General features: G+C 42.1%; 1 protein-coding gene across 1 annotated transcript; it reads left to right on the plus strand.

The window, feature by feature from the left end:
• The first annotated feature begins 1,546 nt into the window (after positions 1–1,546).
• LOC101616997 (cancer/testis antigen 55-like) lies at positions 1,547–10,771 on the plus strand. The gene is made up of 6 exons (XM_012947784.2): positions 1,547–1,603; positions 6,145–6,292; positions 7,213–7,397; positions 8,419–8,563; positions 9,480–9,592; positions 10,577–10,771. The coding sequence occupies exons 1-6, from the start codon at positions 1,547–1,549 to the stop codon at positions 10,769–10,771; spliced, it is 843 nt and encodes a 280-aa protein (XP_012803238.2).
• The last annotated feature ends 264 nt before the right edge of the window (positions 10,772–11,035 follow it).

The raw sequence follows: 11,035 nt of genomic DNA on the forward strand, positions 1-11,035 counted from the left end.
GTCATCCCTCAGTGAGACTTGAAGAATTGGTCTCATAAAGTGCCATGAACTCTCACTTGAACTCATTTAGACTTTAAAAGATTGCAGTTATATATTTGCTTTTATTTATTTATTAATTAGTTTTGTGTTCAGCAAATACAGTCAGTTTGGTACCATTATTAGGCTCATCTGTGACCTGCACCCTCCCTTTGGCCCTTCTTTGTTGAGGTATATGGGTAGTACATTGTGGAATTAGCCCACAGTTATGAGTAAGATAAATGTCTCTGCATATCATGACCCAACATGTGGCTCTGACATTCTTTCTTCCCCCTCTTCCGCAAAATTTCCCTGAGCCATGTTGGGTTCATGTTTGGTCTGCTTCAGTGATGAGGTGTTGGGAGTCTCTGGGTTTTTGGCTCTCTGATTTGGTAGGAGTTGATTTTTCTCTGTGTTGATCTCCTTCCCCCTTGTGCTGGTATCTGGTTCACCAGGTAAACAGAACCCTTGCTTGTTTTGCCAATTTTTCTTAGTTTCAGCCAGGGCCCTTTTGAGGTATGATGGGGTGACTCTCTCCTTCGGATCTACATCTATCTGAAAAAGAGAAGTAGCTTCTCCAACAGAGAGTAAGTTAGCACCAGGACAAATGAGATAACCCTTACTTTTTTATATAAAGAATTTAATATGTGTAGGCCCTCTTGTAGCCCATAATTGATGGTAGCTTGATAATGGAAAGTGGGCTTATGTTTGGATATGGTTCTGACTTATTTCCCAGCTCCAGGTATGGGTTCTGTACCACTGAGGGGATCAGTTAGCCAAATCAAGAAGAGTTGGTTCTGCACCATGGCTGTGTGCCACTATTGCACCTGTGTGGGCATCACAACAGGTTATTTGCTGCTAACTAGGTTTGTTTGCTATGCCCAATGCCAACTTTTGCACTGTGAATACTTATTCTTTGCCATTATGGGTTTTTTAAGGTTTTTTTTAGTATTATGGCTCAGTTAAAAGATCTTGGACTATGGGGATGTGTGAACATCATTGGAATTGATAAAAACTATGGGATTTTTAAAGTTACATGAATGAATTCCATTTTACAGCATGTATGCTTATCAGTTTATGTGGGCTAGGGGCAGAATGTGGTGGTTTGTTTCAGGTGTCCTCCATAAACTTAGGTGTTCTGAATGATAGGTTCCCAGCTGATGGATATTTGGAAATGAATGCCTCCTGGAGGAAGTGTATTGTTGGGGGTGACCTTATGGGTGTTATAGCCAGTTTCCCCATGCCAGTGTTTGGCACACTCTCCTGTTGCTATTGTCCACCTTATGTTGGCCACGGGGTGATGTCCACCCTCTGCTCATGCCATCATTTACCCCTGCCATCATGGAGCTTCCCCTCAAGTCTGTAAGCCAAAATAAATCTCTTTTTCCCAGAAGCTGCTCTTGGTTGGGTGATTTGTACCAGCAATGGTACTGATACCTCATCGCCCTTCTGCAGGAAATTAGGTGGCAGCAGTATATCCAAACCTGTGAACATGAGCTGAGAAACAGAGAGCCATGGAATGTCTACCACCATGGAATGTGACCAACACAAAGGAAAATTGACCAGCAACACTGTGACCACAGCAAGTGTAAGTAGAAACACAGAGAGGAGCAGCATGCCAGGTGCTACCACCTTGAGCACAGAGACAAAGAAGACAGCACAAAGAAAGCCACAGTAACCATCAGGATGAAAAGAGAGGGCAACAGCATGATCACCATCATGACGCTCAGCAGAGATACAGTGTGGCACAATGTTGAGCTCCACAAACATCAGCCAGACACACTAGATAGGCACCAGCATCATCACCACCATCCCAAACATCAGCAGAAAACCACAGGGCAGCGGAAGTCCACTACCACAACTATTGGCACAATCAAAGTATGCACCAGCATGACTGCCACAAAGAACATCAGCAGAAGTACAGAGACAAGAAATTCTGGTTCAGCTAGAGAAATAATGGAACAGTTCATCTCTCTCTCATACTCTCAGCAGGGAATAATGAAGGGTGCATTACATAATGCTAGGAGAAACCAAAAGAGGATTCAAGAAGTAGAAACAAATAAGGTAAACTTGGAAACAGGGAAGCAAAATTAATGTAGTATGATATATTACATCTCAGCATCCAGAAAAAGAAGGTCAGAGTTTCTATCTCTCATATAATGATCAGAAGGCTACATCGGTGAAATTCTTACTTCTAATTAAAATCAGAAAACATCTGACCACATCAGGCACACCAGACACAGCCAGCAAAGTGGATCTGTGAACAGTATAAGGCTAGGGGAAGTACTTGCTTTCCATACTGTGTGAGACTCTGCCCACACCCAAGTGACAGATATTAAACTACATGTGCAAAATTGTTCAGAAAGACCCAGCACATCAGCAACAAGGAGCAAGAAGCATCTATGATATCAGAGACATTAGAATTGCTCTCCTGAAAAGGAGACACCAAAACTAATTTCAAGACTGGCAAGAGGAACACAGACACACATGTGACCTGCCTATTAAATGTCTTGATCCTCCTCATGGGTCCAAAACTCCCTTTACCCCATAAGAGACACACTGTGCTGGAGAAATGTCACTCACACCTTCAGATAGCATCAGCCCATGGGAGGATCTGTAGAGGACCTTGCAATAGCTAGAAAAAATTGAGACATACTTAGCATCAAAAGGTATGGAAAGAAGGTTGACGATATGGCTCAGGTGTTAGGCACTTAACTACAAAGCCAAAAAATTCAAGTTCAATTCCCTAGTACTCATATAGAGTGAGGCACAAGCACCTGGAGTTACTTTGAAGTGGCTAATGGCCCTGGTGTGCCCATTAATTCTCTCTCCTTCTCTATGTCCACATGCCTCCACCCACACCTCCCTTCCTCCTCTACAATATAGGAAGATCACTTGTGTTTGAGACAGGGCTGGGACTATAGAGGGATTTTTCATGTCAGCCTAGGATAAAAAAAAAATACTCTACCTCAACAAAAATAGAGAAAAAGAAAAGGGAAAAGAGGTAAATGAAAACCTATCAATTTATCAATTTAAGAATTTCTCATTACAGGGATAAAAAGTTTGCATGATAAATACAAACAGGGTGGCTTCCTTGTAAAATAAAATATTTAAAGAGACCCATACTCTATTACTATAAGAAGATTATCAAAGTAAAATGAAAACAACATTCATTTGGCCAAGACAAAAAAAAAATCACAATTTGGGCAAGAATGCGAATTCTTAAAAAGTGTAAGCAATGTAATAGTAAAATGCAATGCATTTTGAAATAATAAATCATTTTAGAAAAGCCCAAAGAAAAATTTAGCATATGTTCACGTTCAATGAAATTCAATTAACTCATATCAGAATATATGAAATACAGTTAAAGCAGCAAATAGAGGAGCCTATAGCTTAAATTTCTTACAATAGGAAAAAGAACCACCTCAAATCAGAAATCTGAATTCTAAGCAGGTCGTGGTGGTGCACGCCTTCAATCCCAGCACTGGGGATGCAGAGGTAAGAGGATCGCCATGAGTTCTAGACCACCCTGAGATGACATAGTGTATTCCAGGTCAGCCTGGACCAGAGTGAGACCCTACCTCGACAATCCAAATAATAACTCAATTCTAACCTCAAGAAAAGGGAAAATATGCCTAAAGTACTATGAGAATCAGGAATATAAAAATGAGGACATAAATTGTAATCTAACAAAAAAAGTGTTTGGGGTGGGTGATATGGAAAGCAATTTGTGAAAGATGTGTCTATGATGAATGAAAAAGTAAATGAAAGCACAAGGAATGGTGCTTGGCTCATCATCTATCACAAAGAAGCATTTATCAAACTCACAATAATAGACTACAATAATGCAGTAATTAAAGCCAAAGTTGAAATAATGATTATCATAAATTTCTATTAGAAATTGTATTTATATATTTCAGGAATGGGACTGCAGCGCCAGGGATGGGATACCTTCCAGTGAGTTGTTGGCCAGGGAAGTCCCTGATGCCCCAAAAACATTATAGGTCATTGCCAAGGCCCTTAGTTTACCACCAGGAATAGATGGTAAGACACTATTGCTGAAGACTCTACATACTTGTGTTTGTAAGCAGATATTCATAATACAAAACTCTAGACTATAGGATGAAACTTTATGTATGCATGATATGTAATTGTACGCATCATATTAATGTCCCTTTTATTTCTCTTGTCCCTCTCTTCCCTTCTGCCATTCCCCTTCCACATCTCCAATAGTCACACTTCTGCATTCCTGTCTTATTTTGTCAACGGAACACTCAGGAGCCATAGATCATTGCTAGAGAACTTTCAGTGCCAGGGATGGGATACCTTCCAGTGAGTTGTTGGCCAGGGAGGTCGCTGATGACCCCAAAACATTATAGGCCATTGCTGAGGCCCTTGGTGTCCCACCAGGAATTGATGGTTAGACCCCATTTCTGAAGACTCCCCAAACTTGGGCGGCAAGGCCACTGAGAAATCCTGCTGGAACTGAGCTGATAACCATAACCTCCTCCATGGAGACCAGCTGACAGAAAGCTGGAAGAAGCCATTCTACATGTAGTTCAGTAGGAGAAAGGGATACCACCAGTGAAGATACTCAACAATGGACACTGCAAGCCTTATAATTGGCCAGGCAAGCCAAATGAGAAAACTGCTGCAATAGTGGCCTGTCTATCATGGTGGAAACCAACTGTACTGGAGGCCCACTCCATGGGAGGGAATACATCCCTGATACTGAAAACTTAAAACAGGGGTAGTCATGAGCCCCAGGGGTATAACATCTACTGATGTCTGGATAAATGTACATACTATGCTTATCAAACTGCCCAGTAAGCACTTTTCTCAATATTCATACCCTTATATTAATGCTAATCTCACTTTGGGTAGAAAATCTTCTCTTTTCAGATGGCAGAGACCTTGGGACGACTCAGAATGTATCATGGTACTGGAAAGAAATGACTGGAGTACTGAGAAACATCTCGATCACACCTTCCAAGGCTCAAGGTCTAATGCGGAAGAGGTGGCAGAAAGAATGTAAGAGCCAAAGGAAGGGTAGGCATCCTTACAACGTGCTCCCTCCAGACATAAAATGGCCTGGATATCCATGACCTCATAGTGCCTGACACTACCTACACAAGACCATCATAAGAGGAGGAAAAGATCATGACATCAAAATAAAAGAGAGACTGATTGAGATGGGGAAGGGATATGATGGAGAATGGCATTTCAAAGGGGAAAGAGGGGAGGGAGGGTATTAACCTGGGTTATTTTTTTATAATCATGGAAAATGTTAATAAAAATTGAGGAAAAATATTCCTATGCCAGGAATGGGATGGCACCTCAGTGTTAGACCTAGTGCCTCCCATGTTTCAGCTTGGCCTCTGTCCTCTACCTGTGTATTCTGCCATACACCAATGCAGGCAAACTAAACAAAAGTGAAAATCCCGTTGCAAGTATGAACTATGCCATGGTGTAAAATAAAATACCATCTACAAAATGTTACATAGCAACAAATGCATCTCTCTCTCCCTCTCTCTCTCACAGACACACACACACACACACACACACAAACACACACAACTGCAACTGCACAGAAACACACACCTAAACAATCCTATTCATGATTCTTAATTGTTCTGCTCAACACTGTGAATTATTTTTGGTCTGCATGGCACTGGCACAGGATTCCCCACATTTCAAATCCGCATCCAAAACTCTCAGAAAAAAGGAAGTCAAACCAAAAGGAGCCCCATGCACCCACACTGAGCAACCGTGGGGCTCATGCTAAAATAGAATTTCCAGAGCCCTTCCTGGGGTGATGTCATAATGGAGGGAGGGAACATATATCTCCACCCAGCGCCTCTCCCTCGTCATAGGAGGGAAGCGCTGATCAGAGGGCTCCTCAGTGGATGGGAGATGGGAAGACAGGGCTGTTTCCCTGGTCTCCCCAGACAGGCAGCTTGTCAGGGAGCCTGCGAGTCCTCTGGGGTGGTGTAGTGGCCCTGGCTCAAGTGAGGCGCAAGGGCAGGTATTGGGCACATCCGGGGAGGGTGGGGAAGGAGAAACCGGAAGCTGCACGCTGAGAGGACGCGCGTAGACCCCTCCGCTACTTCCTCTTCCGTTAGCCAACAGACCCGTCGACCGCTTCGCCTTCCGTTACGCTTTACTATCCTCACCAAGAACCGAGGCATGAGCGTCCTGATGAATCTTCTGCGCCGCGTTTGGGGCTTTTTCCAGAGGAGGCAGGAATCCAGCGAAGACCAGGCTCAGCAGCTAGGAGGTACTTTTGCCTGGGAGTGCCTTGGCCTCCCCTCGTGATTACGGTCGTTCTCAACCTCGGGCCTTGGGAGGGGGTGCCGCCATCTTGAGGGGCCTAGAGAAAGGGTTTCTCCACTCTCTCCAAGAAACGACTAGGCTGCCCATGACCTGTGCTCTCAACTCTCTTGAGGGAGGCTACTGCCGTCTTGAATGAAGGTTGATCAGAATTGTCCTCTCAGTCTCCATCAGTTAGCCCTCCCTCCACTCACTTGTCTCAGAAACGGAGTCACTCACTTAAAAGGGGGAGGTGTTTGGACAGACACAACAGCTTGATGATGATGGTACTGCTTCTTCCTTTCCTCTTGGAAGCTGAAGCACTACTTTGTGTTTGAAGATGCCCTAGCTCCCCATGGATGGGTGTCTCTGAAGCCAAGATGTCAATGTCAGTGGGAATGTGCCAAAGGAGGGCATGTGACCTATTAGCAGACAGACTAATTCTGGAGCCAAAACCCAAAATATTGACTACCTGTTTTCCTTATGTACAGTAAAAAGTGCCTGTGTATACATGTTTCTGCATCTCCTTATCTTGTAGCAATCTGGCTGAGGTGATGTTTAATAATCTGTAGAAGCTGCTCATCCATTGGCAGTGGTGGTATTGAGGAAGTGTTATAGAGGCATTAATGGGCAGTTCAAGAAAGAGGGTTCATAGTCAGCTCTCATGATCACAAGAGCAGTTGCACTTGTACATGTGCAGATCAAACACATCTTGAAGCAACTGCCATGTACGTGTCATTCAACTTTCACAACAATATTGTGGGCAGGTATTACAGCTGTCTCCTTTGGTGAAGAGCACAGGTTTATCCAATTGGTCATCCAACTTCTGAGTAGAGGGTCGGTGCCTTTGATGTAATCTAATGTAATTTCCGTTTTCCCATATCATAGGATCCTCCAAGCTGAAGAGTATTCAGGGAACCATAACATCTTTCTACAATGACTATGGCTGGATCAATGAATCCATCTTCTTCAATTCTGCCGTGGTGATGGATGATGTGCCTTTGACAGTTGGACAAAAAGTTACTGCACTTGTGGAGGAAGATGAAGCATCTCATACATTGAAAGCAATCAATGTAAGACCAAGTTCATGGAGAGTATCTTATTCCAGTGGGAGCTTGGCCATGTTTATTAGATTAACACAAATACTCTTGACAGCACAGGATTAAAGTTGATGTTCCCCTCCTCTGTGCATAGAAGACTAGATGATCTAATGTGTGGTTGCAGTGATTTTTGTTATTATGCCTGTTTGTCACTTTTTTCCCCTTCTGTTTACCTGCTTCTGCTCTACCACAAATCCCTGGGTAACACCACTATCTATCCCTTCATATATATCTAAAATGTGAGTCTCTTCAAATACTGCCCTTAGGTGGTTCAGGATAAAGAATTCTCCCAGAAGGAATTTACAAGATGTATTTGTAATTGCAATTCCAGTAAGTAACCCATCCTACTTAGGTGTACATACACGTTCATTTTTCCCTGTGAAATTTTGGATTCCCAGAAAGGAAGGCCATTGTACTTCTCAATTTAGAAATCTAAAGCTGTGAATGCTTCAAACAAAGGTGTTTGCTTCACATTTTAAATATCTTACTTTTATTGATTTATGTATTTATTTGATAGAGGGAGAGATAGTGAGGGAGAGAGAATGGGCCTCTTGCCACTGCAAACAAAGATCAGATGCCTGTGCTACCTCATGCATCTGGCTTATTTGGATACTGGAGAATCTAACCAGGGACGTTTGACTTCACAGGCAAGTGCCTTAACCACTAAGTAACCTCTGAAGCCCTTAAATGTCCTTTAAAAGTCCATATGCAGGACAACATTTTATTGTTATTCCTGACCATGTTGTATGTGGCATGTGAAATATGTGGACTAAGGGTGACAGGAGTTGCTTAAGATTTCCTCTGTAGCAAGGCTCCTTTCCTTCTGTTAATGAACACTTTGGTCTCTGAGTCAGGAATCATATTGTCAAAGCCTCTGTAGAGAGACAGGCCAATTCACTTCACAGTACCAGTTTGAATGGTGAACCTTTGACAGTTATACACGTTTCTCGTGTGGACTTTTACATTAGTTGATGTCACTATCCTTTTCTTACAGGTGAAAGCTGGATCCCATTCTTTTGATTTCAATGATTCACCAGACCTTGAAACCAGAGTCATTACTAGGTGTGTCACTGCTGTGACACAGGATGCAGTTTATATTAGCAGAGAAACTGGCTTTTCTCTACGCCTTGTCACCAAAGGTATGATTTACAATTTTAGAGGCGCATAGAACAAGAACTTTTGGTATAATCGACTTGCCTTAAGTTAGCTGACCTTGTGAATATGAGAAATGCCCTTGGAATTGGAAATGAGGTACAATATAGGAATGAATATTCCATTTTTTAATCCCTGCTCTAACTTATAATATGTAAATGCAATCACTAATGCCTGTTGACATTTTTCATACATACCTGTATTCATTATCTATTCAGATTCTTTTTAAATATTTTTTGGCGATAATCAGGTCACTATGGAATTCTGAGCATCCTGGGACACAGGTTCCTTTATTTCTGCCTTCCTGGTGCTGTTATTGTAGACTTTGCTCACAATAGTAGCTTCATTTAATCTGTAGTCTATGAAATTATCCTACAAATACAAAGGACACGATATTCAAACTTCCTCATTCATTTTAAAGGAATGTTAACAGATAATTATCTTTATCTCACGTTGATTTTTCTCTCCTCCCTTCTCTTCCTCTTCTCATTTTTGAACTCTACTATTGATATGCAGATAGATTTTCCTAGACTAGTAACACTGGAAGGAATCTAGGATCCACAATGTGCTCCTAATATGCACATGACTTTCTACCAAAGGGCATGGTGATATGACCTACCAAGTATTTCCTTATTACCCCCAAAATATTGCCACTGGTAAATAATTGATTTTTTTTTTTATCCTCTGAGTATGATACCACAGTAGAGGTGGATTAGTGTCTAAATGAGTATAATCTTCCCTTCTAACATGAAGATGTACCAGGTATCTGTTGAGACATTTGGAAAATTTACATTCAGTAGAAGGTAGGCCAATGATTTCCAGTGACAGAAGCCTTCAGGATATTTCACATGACCAATGTAAGTGAAATAATAATTCAACTCCAAAATCCTTTTTCTGTTTTAGGGTTTATGCCTTATACAGGTGACTTGATACATGTTGAGTATTCCATCCATCCACGCACTTCAAATGTCAGTGTACATGCCGTGAGCGCTGTCAACAGTAAGAACATGAATGAGGTAATTTGTTTCCAGGTTGATTTTGCCAGTATTGGCTGTCTACTGTGTTCTTGCCAAGCATTTTATTAGGTATATTTTCTAATATCTTCCTTGCCTGAGAGGAAACACATTGAAAAGGAAGTGTTCCTTAAGGACTTATGCATTAAAATATGTAGGATGCTAACAGAATTTATGTCATTTACTTGGTATTAGCATGCTCTAGGAGTAACACTGAGTTAAAAGATTTTAATCAACATAAATTTCTTGAATGTTGGGATGCTAGCATGAGGGCTTAAGATCGCTTAACAAAGTCGGAGTTCTTTGTTAAGCCATCCACATCAAAAGCTGGGTATGGATGTGGCCCCACACAGCTGTTACCCCAGATGTGTGTGGGCAGAGACAGGAGAAGTGCCCCAGTTCTGTATGGAGTAGAGACAGGTGAATCGCAGGCTTGCAGGTCACCAACCTCACTGAATATAACAGGCATGATTTCAGTGAGAGACTTCTTTGCAAGGAATCAACCTGGACATCTGATGCAGGAACGAGGTCATCTGACATTCTCTACTAGCTGCTCCATGCATGCATACAGGTCATAAAGATCTACCCACCTGCATGCATAAGCTACACACAACATCTCTTTCTCTGTCTCTCTCTCATACATGCATGTGTTTCAATAAATAATGTGGATAACAACTAGCATAGTTCAGTATGAGAATGAGAATGAGAATGACAGTCCTTGAAGTAGACTCATAGTTGTGAATAGTGTCAAGACCAATGGCACTCATCATAGATACAGAGCTCAGAGACCCACACACTCTGCTTTAATTTCTCGGAGGTGTTATCTGAGGAAAGTTGTTTAAACTACACCCAGGTGTTGCCATGGGCCAAGGTTGATAATCAGTGCTGGGGGGGGGTGCTTTCTGCTGAGCCTGAGGTGGAGAAGATGTCAAGCCTTTTGGGGTGGGGTATTTTTCTACGCTCATCACAGGTCATTTTTCATCACAGGTATGCATTACCAGCATGGATGGAAGAATTGGTGTGGTGGAAGACAGCGTCTTTTTCACCCTGGATTCCCTCATCCTCCCTTCTGGATACGTTCCTCAGGAGCATGACATGGTTAATGTGGTCGCCGTGGAGAGCATTCAGTTCCACTACTGTTGGAGGGCTATTTCTTTGACGCCAGTAGAAATGTTCATTTAACTAATCCTTCAACCCCCTCACTCAACTTTACTTATACTGGCAGTAATGGCTCTGATTTAATAAAATGTTTTGGATTAATATGGAAAATGTTTGTTTTGTAAGCACCCTGGTAGCTTCTGCAGGAGAATGAACTCACTTAGGAAGCAGTCCTCAATTCAGAAATGGGACACGCTGGCTCTTGATTGTAACAATGGAATAAGCATGTCATGTGGTTGAAGTCCTTGTTTCCTGTGGCCAGGTGTGGATCCTGTGTGACCAGGGGTC

Source organism: Jaculus jaculus, chromosome X (assembly GCF_020740685.1).
Source record: "Jaculus jaculus isolate mJacJac1 chromosome X, mJacJac1.mat.Y.cur, whole genome shotgun sequence".
NCBI lineage: Eukaryota > Metazoa > Chordata > Mammalia > Rodentia > Dipodidae > Jaculus > Jaculus jaculus.